This window comes from Myotis myotis, unplaced genomic scaffold, assembly GCF_014108235.1.
Source record: "Myotis myotis isolate mMyoMyo1 unplaced genomic scaffold, mMyoMyo1.p scaffold_m19_p_2, whole genome shotgun sequence".
NCBI classification, from domain to species: Eukaryota; Metazoa; Chordata; class Mammalia; order Chiroptera; family Vespertilionidae; genus Myotis; species Myotis myotis.
The window spans coordinates 167,305,890-167,331,519 of NW_023416324.1; the positions used below are offsets into that span (position 1 = coordinate 167,305,890).

At 37.4% G+C, this 25,630-nt stretch overlaps 1 protein-coding gene across 5 annotated transcripts in view; it reads left to right on the forward strand.

Moving 5' to 3' along the window:
* Positions 1-25,630, forward strand: part of FGF12 (fibroblast growth factor 12) — a 525,903-nt gene that overhangs the window by 325,801 nt on the left and 174,472 nt on the right. For all 5 annotated transcript variants that reach the window (XM_036352398.1, XM_036352400.1, XM_036352399.1 and 2 more), the window contains one exon: positions 15,541-15,644. In XM_036352398.1, coding sequence (XP_036208291.1) covers positions 15,541-15,644 — 104 coding nt within the window. The remainder of the gene's footprint in view (positions 1-15,540; positions 15,645-25,630) is intronic.

Below are 25,630 nucleotides of genomic sequence, written 5' to 3' on the forward strand. Positions count from 1 at the left end.
GGGAAAATTAGTGTATTTATGTAATAGATGCCCCATATTTTACTCTTATCTGCATAGGCCCTGAAGACTTTTAAGTTTGGGATACTTGTAGCTATCATCCAATGTTGTGAAATCAAAACAACTCAATAAAATTTCAAAGGACAGGTTCAAACTGCTTAAATATCACCAAATGCAAGGCAAAGTAGTTTGGACTGTGAACCAGATGACCAGGTTTCCAGTGCAGGTTCTATCCTTTATTAGCTATGTGATGTTGTTTAAGTCATGTACACTTTCTCTTTCTTGGTTTTCCACTCTTTAAAATGAGGTATTTGGAAAAGATTATCTCCAATATTCCTGACAGATCTGAAACTTTGACAGCTGGAAAAAAACTTGAAACTTTATTTTTTAAACACATTGCAAAAAGGGGGAGATTGTGAGAAGCTGGTGCAATAATTTTTGCATTGAATTGGAAGACGTTAGTAAATTCAATCTGCATTAAAAATATGTACAGAATTGGACCACATTTCAATACCCCTATTGCCACTACCTAGTCCAAGCTGCTTTCATCTTTGGACTTCTGCAGTAGCCTCCTACCTTACCTCTTTATTTATGGCTTTCCCCCTTCAGTCTATTGTTCACACAGCAGCCAGAGTGACCTGGTTAAAACACAGGTCAGATAAATTCACCTCTACTCATTCTCTTTCATCACACGTTATTAAGGATAAAAGCCAAATTTCATCTTTTAACCAATGTTTTATATAAAACCCACCCATCACCTTTCCTGACTGTTCTCTCTCCTCTTTTGATTAGCCTGCTTCCTGTTCTTCCAACACACCATGCTCCTTCCTCAAAATGTTGGTACCAGCTACCTCCTATGCCTACAATGTTCTTCCTCTAAAAATCACAATAGCCTACTCCCTCATATTCTTTATACTCTTACTCAAAAGTGATGCTTTTATTCAGGCAGGCCTTTTCTGGTTAATCTGTATCAGTTTCAATCCCTATCTTCAGCATTTCACTCCCCCTTGGCAATTGGAATTTTTCCTTCCAGAACACTTACCACTAATATACTTATTTATTTTATTACTAGAGGCCTGGTGCACGGAATTCGTGCATGGGGGGTGGGGGGGGGGTCCCACAGCCCGACCTGCACCCTCTCCAATCCAGGAGCCCTCAGGGGATGTCCTATGGATGACTTGTGCTCTCTCCCGGTGGTCTCCACTGTCTGCAGGGCCCGCTGGGCCACTCTCAGGTCGCCGCGGCAATGGCCAAGCAGGCCCTGCTCTCAGCAGCCACCCCCCGGGACTGGAGGACTCCTGCGGGGCTGAGAGGACTGGGCACCGCCATCTTGTGCTATGGGCGCCACCATCTTTGTGTTGGAGTGATGGTTAATTTGCATATTACCCTTTTATTAGATAAGGTGTCTTTTCTCCTCTAAAATGCTCTCCATATACACCCCACAGTTTCCTCATTCTGTACTTGTTTATGTTATTTTTTCCCACTGATTATATCATCCAAAACCAAAATGAACTGCCTTTTGTTTTTGAAAAGTTTTTCTGATTTCTTTAACTGGAAGTCCTGCTTTTTCCTTTGCACAATGGTTCATCTTTTAGGATATGTATGCAGTTTTACTTGTATGTATTTATTATGTATGTGGGCTATTTACATTCTTTGAGTTACACGATTCTTAAGGACATTGACTATGCCTGATTTATCTCTGAGTTGGCATGTATAGGTCTTACCATTTAATACAGGTAGGTTAATTCATAGTAGCAACACAGTAATCAGCCTACCACTTAAATTGAAAGGCTAAAATAAAATATAAACTCCACAGGAGCAGGAAGCTTTGTCTGCAATTTACACCTATGGTAGTGCTTGGCACATAGTAGACATTCAATACCTGTTGAATAAATGAATGGAACTGAATTTGCAGAACAATCCCAATCAAAAATAAACGTGGCCCTAGCCACGTTTAGTGGGTAGAGCATCAGCCTGTGGATTGAAGGGTCCCAGGTTCGATTCTGGTCAAGGGCACATACCCAGTTAGCGGGCGCTATCCCCAGTAGAGGGTGTGCAGGAGGCAGCCAACAATGATTCTCCCTCATCATTCATGTTTCTATTTCTCTCTCTCTCCCTTCCTCTCTGAAATCAATAAAAATATTTACTTTTTAAAAAAAGAATGAATCTGTTGAACAACACCCAGTTTGAAGAATTAATTCAAATTGGATCACATTTGTATTTTGTTTTGAGAATGACAGAGAATCTTAGAGAATCTTAGAGAATTCTAAGTCTAGGTAAGGTAATCATTTTTCCATTATGAAAACAGGAAGAACATTGAATATGCTTCATCTGGAAAAGTGAACATTCTAGCAATGAAAGTAGAAGAACACACTCTTGCACAGTATTAACTATACTTTCAAAGTGAATACATAGTCATGGTGATAATTACAGAGACATTTTCTGAAAGTATGTAAATGGTACATTTACCTAAGAGAGGGAGATGTTGCTTCTTCTTTTTTCTTTTTTTCAAGTAGGACAAGTAGCATAATTTAAGCTTATTTTGCAAGAAAATAAATATATATATTCAGGTGCTTTAAGAATGTTTTAAAAAAAGTAGGGGAGGGAGGTTCTTGAAGTAATGGTAAAGTGTATTAAATTAGAGTTGTAATGAGTTAGAGATAATTAAAAATCCCTCTGAAATTGTCTGATTCTGAGGCTCTGAGAGGTGAATTGATTTGTGCATGGTAAGAAAATTCAGTTCTATTATATCCATATCCTGTGTTCCCTCCTCAAGTTATTTCTTGGAAGACTATACAGATTTACCTATATTCTTCCACTTAATATAGATAGTAATTAATGGGAGTGGGATTTATTATATGTGATTCATTCACTTAGGCGTTCAGGCTGTAGCCACCAACTAAATAAGGGCTAGATCATAATAATTTTATTCTCATATGGACTGGTGTTTCATACGGACATACAACTATGAAGTATAAAGGAAGAATTATATATTTTCAATGAGAGATTCCTTAACCTCTGAGTTTGGGGTAAATTAGATAATAATGGCTAATGTTTACTGAGTACTTTCTAAGGGACTGGTAAAGGTCTGAAAACTTTATAAATTTTACACATTTAACTATCACAATGATCCTATATATCAGTTCCAGTAATCATTTCTCCTTTTTAGGTGAGTAAACTGAGGCACCGGAAGTTTAACTTATTAGCTCATAGTCACACAATTATTAAATTGTAGACCCAGGATTTGAACTCAGTGAGTTTATTTGTTCCAGAGGTAATGCCTAGAACATTACCCACTTTATACTCAATCCCCAGTCTCTTTTCTGGTTAATATTTAGTGCATAATAAATATTCCCTAAATTATACCCCTGCATTCTTCTCACAACACATTTAAAAATCATTTATTTATGAAATATGGTGATTTATTTATAAAATATGGTGGTTTACTTTAGAGAGGCTGAACATTTAACTTGAGAGGATTTTTCTTCAATGTGCTTGAGGTATTTAAACTGTAAATTAATACGTGTTTTGGATTAATTAGCCATTAAACAATAATTTTAAAAATCTTAATTAATGTGGTTTCCTGTTTCATATATCTCACTTAGGAAGTTTGTGGTGTGTAGTATGTGTGTTTGTGTGTGTATATAAATATTCATGTATTATGCAGTGGGCTAGATAGAGTGGTACTGAGCAGGCAAGCATCCAGCCAAGATTTAGTGAGGGTGCACTTTGAACATCTGCTTTCCCTGGCACTGAGACCGATATGAGGAGGAAACCAATGTCAAAAAGTGTCTGTACAGCAATACGAAGCCCACTCCATAGTATTATAATTTAGTTTTTAAAAAGTATTCTAAATAAAGCTTCTCTTTGCTCCTTCTTACTTAGGGATTGGCAGAAGATCTCATTTTTATTCTTCCTTTAGTGTATACCAGAAATCAGTACTGGTAAATGGGGAAGCAGTGTGATGTGTGAATAGCCCACAGGGTTTTAGTGACAGACAGTTATGGATATTAATATGTATTTTTCAATTTACCAGCTGTATAAACTTGGTCCATTTGCTTAGCACTTTTAAGCTCATCTGCAAATTGGGAAATATGTGTAAAGACTAAAGTATATAACATCACATTTACCCTCCAGGAAGGGAATGCTTTGGAAAGTCTAAAGAGGAACGATCTATGCTGCTGAAATATGATCAAGAATAATTTCAGGAGAAATGTAGGACTTGAGCAGAGCTTTGAAGAATTGTATAACAAGCCTTTTTTTTTGGCAACTTATCTTCAGTTTCAGCATTCTTTTCTCCTCTAGGCCCAGCCTTCATATCATTGGGGCAATTAGATGAAAGTCTAATTTAGATGCGATTAAGCCCCACTGCACTTGGAATTTCCCTCTGAGTGTGTTAGAATGAATACAGTTATACGTGGTCTGTCCTCAGCCCTTTGATTCTGCTGATAATCTGAGCAGGGGAAGTCCTACCAAGATGCAAAGGAAGACAGTCTACCTACCTACATCCAAGTTCTCTAGAATAATGGTTCCAAGGGTTTTGCATGTCAGAATCACTTGGGTACGTTTGAAAACCTGATGCCCAAGTCTTACTCCAGATCAATAAAAGCAGAATCTGTGAGGATGGAATCCAGACATTGGTATTCTTTTAAAATAACACCAATGATTCCAAAGTGCATTCAAGTGTAATAACGGTGATTTTTTTTAGAATGTTGCTTCCCATATGTTTGTGTGCATCAGAATCACCTGGAAGGCTTAGTAAACTACTGATTTGGGAGACTTATCCCCAGAGTTTCTCTTTTAGCAGGTCTAAGTGGGGGCTGGAGAGGTGGTATTTCTAACAAGTTCACAAGACCGTACATTGAGGACCACCCATCTAGAACTGTGCTTCTCAAACCTTAAGTGCATGGGGATCTTGTTAAACTGCAGATTTTGATTCAGTAGGTCTTCAGATTCTACCTTTCCAGTAAGTGGCAAAAGAAGCCTAGGCTGCCCACACTAGGCTTTGAACCGCTGACTGGTCAGGATTGGTAAGGGCCAGCATTACCTCGGAGCTTGTTTGAACTACCCCAGGACTACTGAATATGAAATAGCTTTTTAACAATAGGGCCCTTGGGAATCATCTGAGGAGGTTTTGTTGTTTTTGTTATTTTTTAATTGGTGGTTAGGTTCAACCCTGATGATGTTTAGTTAGCTTAGCTGGTATGGCTCAATGGTTGACCTATGAACCAGGAGGTCAGTGTTCAATTCCTGGTCAGTGCACCTGCCCGGGTTGCAGGCTTGATCCCCAGTACGGGGTGTGCAGGAGGCAGCTGATCAATGATTTTCTCTCATCATTGATATTTCTATCCCTCTCTCCCTCTCCCTTCCTCTCTGAAATCAATAAAACTAGTTATTTTTTAAAAATATGCTTATTTAGTTGTCATGGGTGTGGCAAGGCATCAGAACTATTTTGAAAAACAACAGCAAAAAACTTAGAGACAGAGTTATGCAATAATATATCTTTTAGAGTGCAAATTGGTGTTCTTTTATGAAATATTTTGTGATATTTTACTGTAAAAGGATGCCCTCAAGCTAGAGATGACAAAGAAATGGCCAAGTGCCCCTCCGGTGTCTATGGCAGACATCATTAAATTTTCACATTCATCGTGGCCTAGCCTCAAATGTTTTCTTAAGACATGGTTTCAGGCAACTACAACAAAATGACTGGAGTTTCACATAGGACATTATATGAATACTTCATCTTCAGTAACTCCAACACACTGAAGGCCAACTCAGTTTTAGTTTCTGGATCACAAAGATAATTCCCATACTACTCATGCCTTCTAGCTGCTTCCAGAGCAGTTGAACATTTATGTAAGACAAAACAATACTGAAAAATCACAAGATTTCAGAGAGGAGAGCAATCCCCCAAAGCTGTGGTGCTCAGTGAGAGTGGATTTTAAATGGAATCTTGAAGAATAGGATCAAAGCATGTGACCTAAGATTAGGAGCACTGCATTTCAGATAAGGAGGGGAGGTGCAAAAGCACCTAGCAGAGAAGACTCCTGCCCTGTTGGGGGAGAAAGAACTGATTAGTTTGGATGAAGCAGAATATATATGGAAGCATCACAGGACCATATTTTAAAGGTGGGGAACCAGTGAATGTTATTGAGCAATCACAACTGAGTGATAGGTGAAATGTGGTCCTTTGGAAAAAATAAATGTGTAACTAGGGATGTGTAACTAGAGATGATATGAAGGAGATGATTTTAAGTGAGAGAATAATAATGACAAAAATCATCATCTTATTTTTTATATTCTATTCCCCCCTCCATTTATTTTAAAAACAAATATTACCATATTTACTTTAATAGAAATATTTTTGGATTGAAGATAATATAGAAAGTGGGTAAAAAGTAGGTTTACAGTTGTTTGTGTGGAAGATAATACAATAATTAATAAATAATAATATGAGTATAAACTGTGTTTTGCATACTCACAACTATAATCCCACTTTTGCCTCCTCATGTGTATATTTAAATTGTGAGCAGCAAATATAACCTTTCAGTGTCAATGCCAACATAAATTGAGTGGAATTATGAGTGTTTTCTTTGTGGTATTTCATTGACTTTCTACTCTTTGATGTAATTGCTTATCAGTATTATGTGCATACATTTTCAAAACTGCCTTCTCATTTTGCTATTTAATGATAATGAAGTGCAAAGCTTTGGTTGAGCATGTCTAAACCATCTCAAGCAAGTTTGCTTGTGTTTGTGTGTAATTTTAATAAAGAAGAACTAAAGATTTTATATTTTCTGGGTGGGACATTTTTACTTGGTTGAAACAATCTTTTAAGGCTTCAATATATTTATTAAAGTTCTATTTTTTCCTCACTTTCTTTACAACTGCTTAGCTTGTGGTTACTAGAATTTTACTTTTACTTTTTAAGAGCAACAATTTTTTTCCCTCGCTTTACAGACACCAGAACCTAGGTTCACATTCTAGCTTTTTCTTGGTGGACTTAATGACCTTGGGAAATTCGCATCTTTGAGCTTCAGTGCCCTCCTCTGTAAAGGTGGATTGAGAGTACATGCTAGGGGCTATTCTTTTACAATTTAGACTTTTACCATAGTGATGGCTGGTACCAGGTCTGCCTTTTATACCACTATATTACAAGTGTAGCACAACGTCTGGAGTATATGTGAATGATTTAATAAATAAACCTATTAGGCCACAGTGTCCATTTGGGCAACATAACTTGTGAGAAAAGATTTGTGGAAGATACAAATCTGAAAGCTTAAAAACATGCAGTGATTTCTTGGTGGGTGTTTTTGTCCATTGATCTTATGGACAGCACCTGTGCTATTCACTGAGTTCTTGAAATGGACAGTGAGACAAGTCTGTGTAAGATAAATTGGCTGCAGAGGATGAGTGATGAAAGGCATTTGCTTTCATTATTGATAGTGATATGCTTCATTTTTCATCTGAGGGTAAAAAGAAGAATCACATTCAATTGACTTGTTAATTATTCAAGTTTCTGAACCTCTCTGAAGTAACACAGGAACGGTTATATGATGCTATCAGGAGTAAAAGCCAATGGTAGGATATCTACTACAGCTAAGGCAAACATTTCTACTAGCTTTTTTCAGAAAAGGATCACCACATTGCTCATTTTCACTATGTAGAAAATCCACAATGTTTCCTATTAGCCAATGCTTACAAGAAAATTTTTAATTCTCTAAGCCCCAAATCATTAATCCATTTCATAAATCAGTAAATTCAATGCAAAATAAATCAGACAATTGAATTATTTCAACCAGTTGTTTATAAAATAGGTCAGAGGGATTAAAAGCCACATTGTCAAATTATGTTGATTTTTTACATCCTTTTCATTGCTTTATTTTAAATTCAAAGTTGTTTTTGTTCTCTGGATCATCCTATATAATAAAGAGGTGATATGCAAATTAACACTCACACCCTCACAAGATGGCTGCCTACAACCAGGCCGGCAGGGGGGTTAGTGAGGGACAACCAAACAACTGACCAAGAAGGCTGAGTGGGGCAACCAGGCCAGCTGGGGGGGCAGTTGGAGCGACCAGGCCAGCAAGTGGGGCGGTAAGAGGCTACCAGGCCAGCGGGGGTGGGGGCAGTTAGGGGCAACCAGGCCGGCAGAGGGGCAGTAAGGGGTTACCAGGCTGGCAGGGGGGATGTTAGGAACTGGCCGGAGGGGGGGGCGCAGATAGGGGTGATCAGGCTGGCACACAGAGGCAGTGAGAGGCGATCAGTGGGATGGGGGGCAGTTAGGGGCGACCAGGCAGGCAGGCAGGTGAGAAATTAGGAGCCAGCAGTCCAGGATTGTGAGAGGGATGTCCGACTGCTGGTTTAGGTCCGATCCCCCGAGGGGTCCCGGATTGGGTGCAGGTTGGGCTGAGGGGATGCCCCTCCCTCCCATGCATGAATTTCGTGCACCGGGCCTCTAGTAAATATATAAACTGAAAGGCATTGCTGCTTTTTCTCCCATGACATATTAAGGAATTCAAGTTAAAACATGGCATAATGATGACCCAGATTTCCCTGCCACATATGCCCTTTATGAATGCTCTAGAATTGGAAGTTTAACACCAGTACCAACAACCACCAACACCAATAATGATACTTTGTATTTTACTTTTATGGTTTAACAAGTGTTTGTAAAAAAATATTTTAATTGACCTTCATAATGTCAGTGAAACATTCAGAGCAGACACTAAGGGTCTGTGAGGTTACATTACTTTGTGACAAAGTTGTTAAATGTTAGGAGAAGAGATCATGATCAATAGCTCTGTTCTCTGGACTGATCTTCAGTCCTCATCCCAGTCTTGTTTCCTTGACTCATTAGCTAAAGAAATAGGACAATCACATCTTTCACTTAATTTCTGTAATAAATGCTGTTTTAGAAAATTAAATTTAGTGACCACCCTGTTTAGGTTTCTATTGTACAATGCAGTCTGGATGAAATAAATATTTCGTATTCTTGAAGAATTCTTAGTTTGCAGGGAGACTTAAGCAAACACATTAATATGAAAAAGCAATGTGATAAGTACTATGTATGAAATGCTATGGAATTAGGATGAGGGAACAATTAATTTGCCTGACTATTATAAAATTATTGTTATAAAATATTTTTCAGATATTATTAATACAAAATAATGGAGAAGAAAAGTATTGATATGTATCCATCAAGTTGTTAACTAAAATATTTTATTATTTTCCAGATTTCATAATTTTTATGATAGCTTCCAGCTTTTTAAAATGTAATATTTTTGTGCCATAATTTCTATAACCACTTTTGTATTGGATTTAATCTCCTCAATTGTTGACGGTTACTTAAGATCATTTTCCTATTGAAAGCAGAGAGGGAGAAAAAAGTTGACCTTAGTAAATGATAAATAATTGCCAGAAATAAATATTATTTTCATGAGTAATGGGAATGCAATTGAGTGGCCTATGAATAGTATTATAAACTAGAGGCTCAGTGCACAAAACTTTGTTCACTCGGGGGGGGGTCCCCTCAGCCTGGCCTGTGCCCTCTCTCAGTCTGGGACCCCTCGGGGGATGACAACCTGCTGGCTTAGGCCTGCTCCCCAGGGGATTGGGCCTAAGATGGCAGTCAGACATCCCTCTGGCAGCCCGGCAGCCCTTGGGGGATGTCCACTTGCCAGCGGGGAGCAGATCTAAGCTGCAGTCGGACATCCTTAGCGCTGCTGAGAAGGCAGGAGAGGCTCCCACCACCACCGCTGTACTGGCAGCCATCAGCCTGGCTTGTGGCTGAGCAGAGCTCCCCTGTGTGGGAGCACAATGACCACCAGAGGGCAGCTCCTGCATTGAGCATCTGCCCCCTGGTGGTCAGAGTGTGTCATAGTGACCAGTCATTCCCAGTCTTTCTGCTGTTAGGGTTAGTTTGAATATTACCCTTTTACTATATAGGATAGAGTCCTGGTGCATGGGGGTGGGGGAGTGGCTGGTTTGCCTTGAAGGGTGTCCTGGATCAGGGTTGGGGTCCCGCTGGGGTTCCTGGCCAGCCTGGGTGAGGGGCTGATTGCTGTTTGCAGGCTGGCCACATGCCCTTTAGGATGGGGGTCCCCACTGGGGTGCCTGTCCAGTCTGGGTGAGGTGCTGAGGGCCGTTTTCAGGCTGGCCGGCGACTGAAGCTCCCAGGCTCTCCTTTTTTTCTTTTCTTTTTTCCCCTGGGATTTATTTACCTTCTATAATTGAAACATTGTTGCCGTCACTGGCGTTCCCACCTCTGAGGCCACTGCTGGCTGAAAGCAGGTATCTGGGGTTTGTTTACCTTCTATAATTGAAACATTGTTGCTTTTGGGCTGAGAGCCAGGCCGTGGCAGGCGGGGAACCTTGGCTTCCTCCATCACTGGAGCAAGCAAGCCTCCTGCTCACTTCAGCTGCATGGCTGCCAGCCGCCATCTTTGTTGGCAGTTAATTTGCATATCACCCTGATTAGCCAATGGGAAATGTAGCAGAGGTACCATTAATTACCCTTTTTGTCTTTTATTAGATAGGATATTACAGTTACAAATGTCTTTGCAAGAGACTGTAGGATTAAAGGGAAATAAGTTGATACAATATGGTATCAACTTTAGGATATAATATCATTTAAACTCTAATGAAATATCTTTCTTGAGATTATTTTGACATATAGGAAATGATACTGAATTTTCAAGATGATCTTATATTGGGAGTGCATAAATTATAACCCCAAATAGTTCCATTCTCTCTCAGTATTTTCCACTATAAATTGACTTGTGTTTTTAGTGGGTCATCAATGCATTTTTTCATTGCCTATTCAGCAAATTCAACCCAGAATTTTAAAATACAACTGCACTTTTTAGTGCTTCATTATTACAAACAATAAGGAGCCTGCCCTTAGAAGTTTCTTAGGAAGATGCTGGATTTACCTGTTGAACAGAAGGTTTTACCTGTTGGAATGAACTTTTTGCTCCTTCTCTTCCTTCTTTTCTTCTTCCCTTCTCCTTCTTTTTTTTTTAAATATTTTATTGATTTTTCACAGAGAGTAAGGGAGAGAGATAGAGAGTTAGAAACATCGATGAGAGAGAAACATCGATCAGCTGCCTCCTGCACACCCCCTACTGGGGATATGCCCGCAACCCAGGTACATGCCCTTGACCGGAATCGAACCTGGGACCCTTCAGTCCGCAGGCCGATGCTCTATCCACTGAGCCAAACCGGTTTCGGCCCCTTCTCCTTCTTTTTCTTCTTTGCATCTTTATTGGTTGTCGCATTAGGTACTTTCTGATGTTCTTTGGGTTGTCACCATATTGTCACTGGAATAACTTTTGTGGATAATAGACAGGTAGAAATTAAGTTGAATAATAACATAGCAATTTTATAAAATAGTTTTTTTTTGGTTCAGTATAATTATACATGATGTCTAATATCTTGGGTGTAACAGATTCCCTAAACTTTTCCTTACTCTTCATTCCCACAAACCTGAATCCCCTTACACACACACACACACACACACACACACACACACACACACACACACTGGCCCCATGCACCCTATGTTTATATTCTCTCAAACTTTGTATCATGTAGGGTTCTGGCTTTCCCTTTAAATTCCACATTTGAATATATACTATGTGTGGTAAATGTTATCTTCAATGCTTAATTATGGAAATGTGACCTAGAAAAGCTGTAAATAAGAAAGCTTAAGGAGAAACCACTGCTGATTCATTATTTATTTGGCAGATATTGAGTAGTGACTTCTAGACCAAGATGCTATGCAAGGCAATGAGAATAATAGTACAAGTTTCTAGGGCCTTCACTTGCCCACGGGATAGTAGGAGTCTCAATAAGATTTACAGATGAAAATAATTCCCCAGAGACTACATCTGTTGGATACATCTATTTCCATGGCCTATGTATGACATGTGGCATACAGTAAGTGCTCAATAAATATTTGTGGAAAGAATAAGTGACGAATCAGGGGCACTATCAAAATATTTACAAAGTTCTATATGAGAGTTCAACTAAGGCATTTTATGCCAACATTTAATGACACTTCATTCCCTTTATTTATCCACTTTGTACCCAAAAAATAAGGTAATATTTTTATCCCTGAAATAAAGTGAAGTAGTCATATATCTAGTTTATTTTAAAAATGACATTTTGCATATCAAAATGCCTGGCACAATGCCTGAAAACAAAAGTAGACATTCAAGTAATATAATCTCTTAGTTTTTTCTTTCTCATTTGTTACTTTCTTTCATTCTCTCCTTCCACTTAAACTTCATTCTGAGATGGACTTAAGTGTTATAGGTCCTAAAATTTATATGCTTTTGGGGACCCTCTTTGAAAAATAAATATAGTATGATGAAATTAAAGTTAAGTACAAAACTGAGTAAGGTAAGAAAATAAATCACAAAAGACTACATTTTAAAAGCTGAAAGTTATTACAAAGATTATAATATCTGGAGAATACTAAAATATTTTAACTATTTGATTCAATTCATTTTTTGCCTTATTTTGCATTTATATTCTCTGAACACACCTCCTCTTCTTATAACAATTTCAGATAAGACTCATGATGTACTTCAATAAAATAGGTCTTAAAGGATGAAAAGAGTTGACCAAATTTAGAAATGGGAAAATAAGTTTTTTCAAGAGAGCATAAAATAAAAAAAAGATCAGCCTAGTTAAAGATCATGGGGGAACTTAGCAAATGTAAAAATCTCTTAAAAGCTGGTTATAGTGGATGAAATGAGTGACAGGTGACAAAATAGAATATTGGGTTGGAACCAGGTTGCAAAGGGCTTTGAGCACCAAAGTAAAGACTTTGGATCTATCCTGTAGACATTGAGGAATCCATCACTAGAGGTTGTAAGAAGGGAAATGGTAAGAATAGATGCAAGGTACTTGAATGGTGTGCCTTGGTTACATGAGTTAGGATATGGCTTTGAGGATGAAGAGAAAGAATGGAGACTTAGGAGGAATTCCCACTGAGTAGTGAAGGGCTCCAGTGGGTTATAGCCAGTGTGCTACACTGAAGAGAAAGAGTAGGTAAGGGTAAGTCATTTTCCATTTCTCAAGATTTTAGGAGGCAGATGCAGACCCTCCCAAAGAGAACAGTTTGTAGTTTTTACCACTAAAAAGTCTAATTACAAATTGGTTTTTGAACTGATTTTTTAAATGAACTTGTTAAATCTCCCAAAGCACACTATCTAAAGTCATTGTCACCTTGTGGTTCATATAAAATGTTCACACAAGTGTTTGTCCCTGCCTAACTTGAGTAGTTTTCTCACTCTCCTTAGATAGGTAAAGCTTCATAGTTGGTTTTCTATTTCTGTTTTAGCCAAAGAAACCAATGTCCCTGCGTTTTGCCAGGGAAATCTTTACCTTGGAAAGACATTATGTACAATTTTGGATTTCATTACTTTTCCCATAAGAATCGTCATTAAACTTGATATTGTCTAGTAAATGTGATTATTTACAATGCGTAACTATCTTGCATTAGTTTGTATCTTTCATGTTAACTCTGCTTTCATTACCAATATCTATCAGTTAGGATTAGGATTAACTCTGTGTTGCACAGACTTATTTTCCTACAAAAATGGCAGACCTAGGACATTGAATGTGTGACTGGTGCCACTTCTCTACAAAGTCCTCGGGGACCCAATTCCTTCCAGCTCACCTGCTACCACTCCCTCAGGAGAAGCCCTTGTTCTCATGGTCTAGTCATGATCCAGCTGCCACTGTTTAAGCAGCAGTTAGGTAAAGCGTTGAGATCAGGGCAAGAGACACTTATGAGCTGTCTTTAGGGAAGGAGGCTTTATGCATTAAGAGACCCTTCTGCCTACATCTTCTTGGCTAGTACTGAATCTGTAGCCACACTAGCTGCAAGTTATATAGGGAAATAGCTAAATCACCTGTTATTTTGTAAGAGCGTAAGAACAGATATTAGGAGAAATTAAACTTGAAATGGAAGAAGGGGGGAAATAGGATATTTGGGGCAGGTAACCACATTAAAGAGCCAGAAAGGCTTTGTTCAGATGCTGTTTTACCCGGCTTATCTCTTTGAACCTGTTTGCCCTTCTAAAATTTAGGATGATCATTCTGTCCTGAACTCTTCCTAGTGTTTGTGGTGGCAGGTCAAATACAATAATGGATTTATCAGCACTTTGAAAATTGTGTTGCACAAATATGAAATATTATTGTTTTTAAAGTACTAAGTAATCTTCTGAATATAAATTCAATATTACTAGGGTGATATATGAGTTTTTGCATCAGACCCTAGGCTAACCTTACTTGACACATGAACATTATATATTAATGATAAGTAACTCATAATATAAGAGAGACCACATCTCTGTTTATGAAAATTTTTAAGAACATGATAATGCATTTGCTTATTCTTTCAGTTTTGTGCAGTGAGGATTATTATGCCCATTTTACAGACAGAAAAACTAAAGCAGAGAGGTTAAATGAACAGCTCCACATCATGCAGCTTCTGAGTGGTGGGTTTTAGAAGCTATGTTGTCTGCAAGGCTCACACATTTTTGTAATCTTGCTGCGTGAATCCTTTTATGCCAACTTCTGGCTGCCCATTTGGAAAGTCCAGATCTCTAAGATTAGAATGCCAGAGTCTCAGTTATTTATCCCTACCTTATCTACATGGTGTTCTTTTCCATTTCTTCCCAATGTGAAATAAATCCTCCAATCTGCCAGCCCCTTCCTGTGCACACCCATTACCCTGCAGAGCCACCTAATTTACTGCCACGCTAAATGTTCTTTTGTCCCTGGCTCACTCAACTGCTGTCCTTTCTTTAGGTGTCAACGCAGGTTCCATCTTCTGTGTAAGATATTTCCCGACTACTTCATTCCACACAGACCTTCCATTTTCCTGAACTCTGTAACACAGAGAATATATATAGAATGCATATATTACATTTAATTATAGACATAAATTATACACTGTATCAGATGATTCCATATGTCTTAGCTTTCTTTCCCCAACAAGACCTTAAGGTCTTGTACTTCTTAAGTTATTTCAGTAGCACAAGGACAGTGGTGAGAACAAAGGAAGAAGTCTGGCATTTGTTACAAAGATCATACTTTATTAGCATTTTTTTTTTTACTATAAATATGTTCCACTATTGAAAAAATTGTGGTTTAAATTATTTGTTATAAAACAAACATCTGATATTATGTGGTTTGAGTGTTGTTCATTTTGCGGAGGGGAGATCTTGAATTCTCAGATCCAGGTGGGGCCCTTAGAAACCTTCTAATGTAAACCCTTCATTACAGATGAGTTCATGTGGTTTACCTGGAACCACATAGTGGTGATGCAGAGACAAGAAGGGTGAGTTGTCCTCACCCTTAGACATTCATTCTCTCCCATTCTCCCTCTTCCTTTTTTACTCCTTCTCCCTCTCCCTCTCCATTTTGGTTCACAGTTTTTAATTCCCAAAAAAGTTATCTTAATAAACGAGATGATTTACTCAAAAGGTCACTGATCCCTTTCTTCTCTGTCTTTTTCCTTTCTAGCTCTCTTCAATCTAATTCCCGTGGGCCTGCGTGTGGTGGCCATCCAAGGGGTGAAGGCCAGCCTCTATGTGGCCATGAATGGTGAAGGCTATCTCTACAGCTCAGTAAGTCCCTTTGTGTGTGTGTGTGTGTGTGTGTGTGTGTGTGTGTGTGTGTGTGTGTAAACTGGCATTGGAGTAACCATCATTCCATTCCATTATTTCAGGGGGGAAAAAGTGGCAGCTGACATAATTCTATGTTCTCTGAGCCAGTATGTCAGGGTTATTATGAAGATTTTATAATTCAAAATGTTACAAACAGTGTCCTGTTGAGAAAGAGCTAGTCACTTCCCTGCAATGTAAATTCTCTTCATCTAGCTTCCGCTTCTGTAGGATAATCTACTTTTTGAATTTTATCTTTATGTTTAATGTAAGAAGTGAGTCATCTTTCCTTTCTCCTGTTGCCTCTTCTTCAAGCACAGAGGATGGTTTGGGAAGCTAGATTCTTCAGTTTGTCTGGGAGTCTTCTCTGTCTATGGAGGAAGAACTTTGAAAATAGATTATGCTTTTGTTGTATTTAATAAAATCTGTGCAGTACCTGATGGGTCAGATTCCTGGGGTAACTGGTCACTTTGAAGGCAATGTTAATGTGTGGGCTGAGCCCTGGATTAAGGGCTGGGATATTTAAGTTTAATCTGCATTCAGTTTCTCTGAAGTTATCCCTTTGAGCAAGTTACCTCCTCTCTTTGACTGAATTTCTGGACCTTTAAAATGATGCTGTCTAACGTCATTTTTAAATCTGAAGCTGATAAAAGTAGGTAACATCAGTGGCTACATTATCAGCACTAACATGTTGTAAAGAAGTTAATGATATTCTAACACCAATTCAATCTCAAGATAATAATTTATGCATTGAGGGAGAATGTGGTTGCACGAAAACTTGTGTATATATAATTTCTGTTCTCTTATAAGGGAGTTGTCTATTTGTAGTTCAAGAAGAAATATCCTGAAAATCATTGCTACAGATTTCCACTTTTACTTTCTGTGTTCTCAGTAAATAACACAAGGTTATTCAGGAAGTTCTCTTATGCTTACAAGATACTAAATCAGTTATTGAGTAACTGCCATTAAACTTTTTAAATATTCAGTTAAATGGATTTCTGGTATATTATGCTTGATATTAGTAATGTATCTGTCATTCATAGTAGAATTCTTTTTAAAAAATATTTTTTAAAATATATTTTATTGATTTTTTACAGAGAGGGAAAGAGAGGGATAGAGAGTTAGAAACATCGATGAGAGAGAAACATCAATCAGCTGCCTCCTGTACACTCCCTGCTGGGGATGTGCCCACAACCAACGTACATGCCCTTGATCGGAATCGAACCTGGGACCCTCAAGTCCGCAGGTCGATGCTCTATCCACTGAGCCAAACCGGTTAGGGCTAAAAAAATATTTTTATTGATTTCAGAGAGGAAGGGAGAGGGAGAGAGAGATAGAAACATCAGTGATGAGAGAGAATCATTGATCGGCTGCCTCCTGCATGCCCCACACTGGGGATTGAGCCCACAACCTGGGCATGTGCCCTGACTGGGAATGTGACTTCCTAATTCATAGGTCAATGCTCAACCATTGAGCAATACTGGCTCTCATTCTTGGTGTGCCATAATTCTAACAGTTCTTAATGTCCAGTTATTGTGAGTCTGTGCTTTAAATGTAAAAATGAAAATAAGAAAAAGAAGATAGCAGGTTGTTATTTAAAGTAATTTTAGTTTCTTAAACTTAAAAAAAATTGAATGTATTCCAAGCTAAAATATGGAGATGATCCTAGGGATAATATGGTTTAAGGATTTAATCAGCCATCCAGTCAACAGCTAAAGGTAGAGTATATTACGCTCATATTTATATTTAGAAGGTGATTATTTATTTAAGAGTTTATAATTCAGGGTGTAGTTCCATAGAAGCTGTAGAGTTTATTTCTCTGGACCAGAGTGATTTCCAAAGGTCTAGGAGGAGGAAAAACACCGAGAGTCTGGCAGTGGTAGTATAGGCAGGTGGCAGTTGTGTAAGAGCCTGTGTGTGTGTGTGTGTGTGTGTAGGGGGCGGAAGTGCGGAGGGGTCACCCTGTTGGATGCAATCCCAGAGTTCCTGGGAGGAGGCTGGATTTTCAGTATGAGATGACTAACCTTTATACTCTGCAGCATTTTCAGAGATTCATGGCTTGAGCCCATCAGAGGAGGTTTTAAGAAATTCTTGCCAAGAGAATCTTACTGGAGGTGCTTTATTTTTTTTGTTTTTTGGTAAAGGAGCTAATGCCTTAGTAAAGCCAGTAGTCAGCTGTTGCTGAGTTACCTGTTTGAGGTTCCTGGAGTTTCAGTTTTCCTCTTCACTTAAATGAAACCTGCCTCATACCAAGAATTGCAATGCTTTTCCCTGTTTATGGTCCTGCCAGGCTACTGGGAGCAATTTTCCTTTATAAGCACTGGCATCGATCATGAGGCCTCCTCCTTTCACCCTCTTTCTGGATAGGACCAATAGGTGTAAATGCTGATTTTAAATTTTAAATAGGGGTATAGGTCTAAGATGCTGTAATAGCGCTAAAAGGGACCAGTATGGGGGAAGCAGACCCAAAAGAGAATTGGGTGTCAAGGCTTTATCAGCTTCATACTGCTGCTGTCTGTGCGGATTGCCTCAGCAGGAGAGCACTAATGCAGCCAGGAGCCCAGCCCTGTGGTGAATTAAAGACAGGCAGTTAACATAGGCTGTCCTGGGTGTTTTTGTATATATTAAGGTTTGAAGTTATTTGAAGAGCAGTTTTCTACTTTATGTGCAACGGTGTAGTTGGGCATACCAGTAAGGACCATAACTGAGTATATGATGGGGAAGGAGTGGGAGAGGGGTGTGTGACCCAAGACACCCAAAGAAACAGAGACAGAGCATTCAAGGGAAATTCACAAACAGTATCATTTATCTAGTGCCATTTACCTAGTTTGTATTCATTTTTAGCCAGAAATTAATTCCCTTGTTACTTCCAACTTTCTTCTAACCAGGTGAGAGAAAGACAGAGTGATGTTAGGAATTGTAGAGCTAAACTTTAAAGATCCATTCCAGAAAATGTATGTTTTAATAGGTGACGTTCATCCATATGTATTTAATGAGATTGTTAATGCATCTGTATTTGTTTGCATCATTATAGTTTATATATTTTTGTTTCCATATTCTTTATTTCCTTACATTAGTGAAACATTTTTTTTAAAAATTTTCTGTTACTTTGTAAAGGTAGGTTATAATTCTACCCCTTTAATGATTTACCCTTATTTTTAACATACATACATACATAAGTATATAGTTTGCTAAATATTTTCAATGTTTCTATTCTCCCAAACAGCTGACAGATCTGAGGGTGTTTTCTTGCTCAGTGAGCACCACCACCCTTCTTGGCAATTTGATTAGTTATACTTTAAAATGAAATCATATGCACAATAGGTTATTATTCTATAGCTAATAGTTAAACTTACCGATCTTTAAAAGAATTTCCATGCACATCGTTTTTGTTTCTGTCTGTCTGTATCAAATTTGGCCCCTCTGAGTTTTCTTCTAAATGAAAACTTTGCTTTGTGTGTTAGAGTTCACTTCATTCTGGTGAAAATGCCTTCCTTTCACCTTCCCTCTTGGATTATAGTTCAGACAGTTATACAATTAGAACTGGACCAATATTTTTATATGGTATTGACTTCTGGCATGTTACTGACCATGACAAGTGTGCTGCCAGTTTGTTATTTTTTACTTCCTTGGTAACCTATATGGGAAACCTGAAAGACGTTTTACTCTTTATACATCATGTTCTGCAAGTTCTTTATAATAATGTCTAGTTGTGAATCTATCTTAATTTATCTTATTAGGAATTCAGAATTCCCTTCTAATTCAAAGAACCATAGTTCTTCAACTTTGGAAAATTTAAACTCTCAACCCATATACGTTTTATTTCTCATGTTTTCCAGCCTCTTGAGCTGACAATACTTAAATGACTTACATGGAAAACTTGCCAATTAATCTACTCTTAATTTTATGCCATCTGTTTTGTAATTTCACTATAATTTTCATGTTTGGATGTTTAATGGTTTCTGCTTAATATTTACCTGTTCCTGATTTATTGCCTCCTATTTTTATTATCTGGCTCTTTTAAAAAACATTCATGAACTCATTTATCTTTCTGAGCATTATTATAATACTTTGTCAGACTTTTCCATAAGGTTAATTTCTTTTGTAATGAATTCATGTTTCTATTGTGGAGTTTTGTTGGCTGCCATTTTTAGAAGCGGATTCAGATTATGTTAGAATTTAGAATGAGTTCTCTGTGTGTTTGGAATTTTGATCTGCAGGAACATTTATCTCCCTCTTTTCCTGTCCGAAATCTACTTCTCCCTCTGAGGTCTCACCTCCTATCGCTGTTTTGATTGTCTCTATCCAGCCTTCCGGGGCTCTAGTTTAGAGTAAGATTTTAAGAGTCATTTCAAGGCTCTGAGTGTAACATTGGGGTTAGGGAAAGAGGCCTGGGCTAGGGTTGTGGCTAGGTCCTCTCATTGTGAGGCTATGTCTATCATTGCTTCTTGCCTAAAGTAGTAACTACATACTTTATTTCAGTCCTTTAAAAGTTGGAGCAGGAAAACTATCCCAGGTCCTGGTATGGCGCGGTAGCCTGCCTCTGGCCCTCTAGTGCACACAGAGGGCTTTTGTTGACATTGACTTGAGCAGAGCACAATTCTGGGTCACAAGCCTCCTTCAGGACCTGAAGCTCAGTAGACCTGCAGCTGGGACCTGCTCAGTGCTTTGTGTTTCTATCCTATACAGGTGCTTAGCTTGCTTTGATCGTGGATATGTCATATAAGCCTTATATAGGGTGTCCCCCAGAAATGTATTCTCATACTTTGAATGATTATAAAGGCAGTGTTTATTAAATCACACACTTTAACAGCTGATAGTTCAATGAAAATGAAATATAAAATATATTTGAAATATCATTGAAAGTGAAATATATTTTAATAAATTACATATATGTAATAAATTACATATTACATAAATTTGTTATATATAAATATATACTAGGCCTTTTATATTTTATATTTTATTCATCATTGCTATCTGTTTGGAGCAGAGAAGATGCATTATAGTTCAAACTCATGCCTCTTTTATTTGTTATTGTGATAAAAGAGTATAATATAATATGTACCATCTTCATCATTTTTACATGTACATTATGGTAGTGTTAACTATATGCACATTGTTATGTGACAGATCTCTAGAACTTTTTCATGCTATAAAACTGAAACTCTATACCCATTAAATAACAACTCCCTTTTCCCTGTCCCTCAGCCTCTAGCAAACACCATCCTTCTTTCTGTTTCTGAGTTTAACTACTTTAGATATCTCAAATAAGTGGAATTATGCAGTATTTATCTTTTTGTAACTAGTTTATTTTACTTAGCATAATGTCTTTAAGGTTAATCCAGTTATAGCATATGACAGGATTTCCTTCTTTTAAAGGTGGAATATACATATTGTTTGTATATACCACATTTTCTTTGTTAATTCATTTGCTGATGGACATTTAGATTATTTTCATAAGTTGGCTATTGTGAATAGTGATGAAATAAGCCCGGATATGCAAATATCTGTTTGAGATCTTGTTTCTAGTACTTTGTATATATAACAGGAAATGGAATTGCTAGATCATAAGATATTTCTGTACTTAATTTTTTGAGGAACCTCCATACTGTTTTCCTTAGCAGCTGCATCATTTTGCATTCCCATCAGCATGTACAAGTGTTGCAGTTTCTACATATCAATGCTTGTTATATATTTTTTTTCTTCTATTAAGTAGTAGTCATCCTAACACAGTGGTTCTCAACCTTGGCTGCACATTAGAATCACCTGGGAATCTTTTTAAAATCCTGATTTCTGGGCCTCATCTTCCGGAAATTCTGTTTCTTTGTTACTAATGTTGTGGCCCTACTTTGTTATGGGGTGGGCATAACAAAGAAACAGAATTTCTGGAGGATGAGGCCCAGAAATCACGATTTTAAAAAGATTCCCAGGTGATTCTAATGTGCAGCCAAGGTTGAGAACCACTGTCCTAACAGGATTGTATAATATATCTCATTGTGGTTTTGATTTCTCTAGGATTTGTAACTAGGCTAAAATTATTGGGTCTTTTTAATAAGTAGTTTGATACATTTAGCACACATATCACTATTTCAGTGGCTAATGATTAAAATGTTTTGAAAATGTTTATTTTTCTATGATTATTATTTATTTACTTTATAAACTAAAAACAATTATATTGATAATGTCATAGTCTTGAATCAGTTATCTCTATAATCTGAATTAGATTGCTTATCCTATATAATAAAAGCCTAATATGCAAATCAAATGAACGACTGAATGAATGACCTGTGGAATGACCGATCATTATGACACACACTGACCACCAGGGGGCAGATGTTCAACCAGCCAAGGAGGTTGCCAGTGCGGGGGGGCCCCCCAATCACCCCACCGGTCATCCTGCAGATTAGCCCAGATCTCCGGCCAGGCCTAGGGACCATACCCATGCAAAAATTTTGTGCACCGGGCCTTTAGTAAACTAATAAATGTTTTATTTCAACTGAGGGATACACAAAGTTCAAATAACACGAATATTAATTTTTATTGTTTAACACTCTCCTAACCCATTCCAGTTATACTTGAAGCTAATCAGTGATAAAGTGACTTTTTAAAGTTGATTTACATTCTGATGCATAAGTAATATTGTAAGTTGTCATAAGAGTATCTACACAGTGATACCATAGCAGCAGTATTAATCATTGTGCTAGTAAAAATAATATAGTATGTTTAGTTTTTATTGTTTCTAAGTAGTTTTTAGATTTGTATTTATTTTTTACAGAAACTGTGAGGAAGAACAGGAACTAACTACTAAACATTGATTAATAACTAAGGTTGTTTACTTAAATGAGCCCATCCTGGTGAATAATAGATCTAAAACTTGATCTAGGTGTTAACTTCAAAAACTATGAGCTTTTGCCTGGCCAGCATGGCTCAGTGATTGAGCATCGACCTATGAACCAGGAGATCATGGTTCAATTCCCGGTCAGGGCACATGCCCAGGTTGCAAACTTGATCCTTAGTAGGGGTAGAAGGAGGTAGCCAATCAATGATTCTCTCTCATCATTTATATTTCTTTCCCCCACTCTCTCCCTCTCTCTTCCTCTCTGAAATCAATTTTTAAAAAATCTTTAAAAAAACAAACTATGAGTTTTTAATAATACTGTGCTCTCCTTGGGGTTATTTACTAGGTGTATCGGTTAATGATGAGGATTTTATAATCAAAGAAAACACGATAATTTCAAGAGAAACATCAAAAGTGCTTTATTCAAAGTAATGCCCATCACTAGCTACACATTTCCCCCATCTTTCAGGTAATTTGTGGATATCGTCCCAATAGAAATTTTCTTGTTTTGAGGCAAACCATTCAAAAACCCAATTTTCCACTTCTTCGTACCTTTTGAAGTGCTGCTCAGAAAGTGCATGTGCCATCGATTGGAAAAAGTGGTAATCTGAAGGAGCAAGGTCTGGTGAATACGGTGGGTGGGTTAATACTTCCCAGGCAAGATCTCTTAACATGTCTTTAACTGGTTTTGAAGTGTGTGACGGTGTGTCATCATGAAGCAAAATTACTTTGCCGTGTCTTCTGGCCCATTCTAGTTGTTTTACTATCAAAGCGTGGTTCAGATTGATTATTTGTTGTCGGTAGTGATCAGTATTAATGGTTTCACCTGGTTTTAGATGCTCATAATACACCACACCTTCCTGATCCCACCAAACGTAGAGCATTGTCTTCTTTCCGAAGCGATCTGGCCTTGCAGTCATTGTTGATGGTTGACCTGGATAAACCCATGATTTTGTACATTTGGGATTCTCAAAATGAATTCACTTTTCATCGCCAGTCACAATTTGATGCAAAAAAAGACTTCCTTTCATGCCGTTGAAGCAACATTTTACTGATGACTTTTTGGTTTTTCATTTGTCTTTCGTTCAGTTGATGTGGCACCCATTTTCCTTTCTTTAAAATCTTTCCCATTGCTTGTAAACAATCGGAAATTGTTTGCTGAGCAACGTTTAATCTTTCTGCAAGTTGTTTTTGAGTTTGACACGCATCTTCACCCAACAATGCTTGTAATTGTTGGTCTTCAAACTTATTTGGTTGACCTGGACGTTCTTTGCCTTTCACATCGAAATCATCAGTTTTAAAGAATTTAAACCAGTGTTCACAAGTATCTTGAGATGGAGCATATTCACTATAAGCTTCCTGAAGTATACGATAACTTTTTCTTCAAAATAATGAATTAAAACTTCCCACAAATGCTCTTTTTTTGGCACTAAACTCGACATTTTTAAGTGTAAAAAAATATCTATGATGTTAACATTTTCAGCAAATTTGACAAATGAAGTTTTGAAGCTTGCTGTCAATACAACAATACAGCACACATATCAAATCGCATATATATCAACATATGGGTAACTCCATCTGTTGAAAAAAATCCGCATTATTAACCGGTACATCTAGTATAAGAAAACATTTTCATTGTGGAGTGTTTCTCAGTTTTTTTCCTGAACTTTCATATGGTCTCATTTGGCTTTGTAATAACTCTGATATTATAATTATTACTGAGTGACAGAAGCTACACCTCGGAAACAGAGAAATTAAGTGATTAAAAGGAGTTCATTCTGTATAGGTGAGATAAGTCAAGAAAAAGGAACTTGGAGTTCAGTGTTCATTTCTTTAATCAGCATTGCTTATCCTATTTGCTGTTGCAATTAGGAGTGTGCTACTCTCTATATTTTTACAATGTAATGTCAAAAGCATGATTCTTTAAAACCAGGGCAGCCTATCCCCTGGCTTATGATGGTTTTCATTAAAGCAGCAGTAACAATAAGAATGAGAGAATGCTTGACTTATTCATATTCTTTGGGCCATAGAATTTAGAATTCTATGGTCTGGTGCTTCAGCAAGAGTAGAAAATGTGAAGATTGCAAGAGGATCCTGACTTTATATTGAAAAACTGTATGAAGAATTACTAAGAAACATGGAAGGAGTCTCTGAGGGAGAAGAAAAGGTCAATATTGAGAGCCATAAGAAAAATATATTTTATACCCACACGGTGGACAACAGGAGAAAGTACTTTTTATTTTATTCCTCTAATTTCTTTTGCTTTCCCACTATCAGATTTCCAAAATTTCCCATCACTGAGCACCCAATACAATTTTTCTGTTTCTACAGCCAAAAATAGCTTTCACATTTTGTACTTTGATAAGATATTTATCTGTATATTTCTTTTCTTCCTTTTGTTAGATTTATGCCCTGTTTATCCTGTCGGATGCAAGCTTCTTGATGTTAGGCATCATGTCTAATATAGATCAATATCTCCCACAGCACTGAAAACTTACCAAATAAATATATCTGTTAAAATCTTGTTGATTCTGTTGATGGATGCATTTTGTGCAGCTTACTTCTGGTAATATTCCATTGGCCATCTGGTCTTTATGGTTTTATAATAATTATCCTGATTGTGACTCCACACACTTTCTAGCTCCTTTAACTCATTCAAATTTGAATATGATATAACTGTCTTGTTAAAATATGGAAAGTTTGGTAGAAGAATCACATTGTTCAGACATCTCTGCATTGAGGCTGATCCTGTGTTGTAGTTTTATATTGTTGTCATGTTCTTTTTTTTTTTTTTTTTTTTTTTTTTTTTTTTTTTTTTTTTTTTTTTTTTTTTTTTTTTTTTAACTAAGTAGGGCTTCTAAAAGAGAGGTGGGATAGAAGCAAAGGTTGACCAAGACATTTTCTTGTGAAGCCACTGGTGATTACAATTCATCTCTCAGTAAAAGATTTCCACTCCATGTTGAAAATAAATAGATTTTTAAGCATGTCTAGAATAGGGGTACAAAATGCTTGCTTTGGAATTTGAGTTTTCTCATCAACTGACTCCCTTATGGAAGATTCTGAAATTTGAGGTATATGCAAACTATTTCTTGGGAAAAGTGGTATCTCT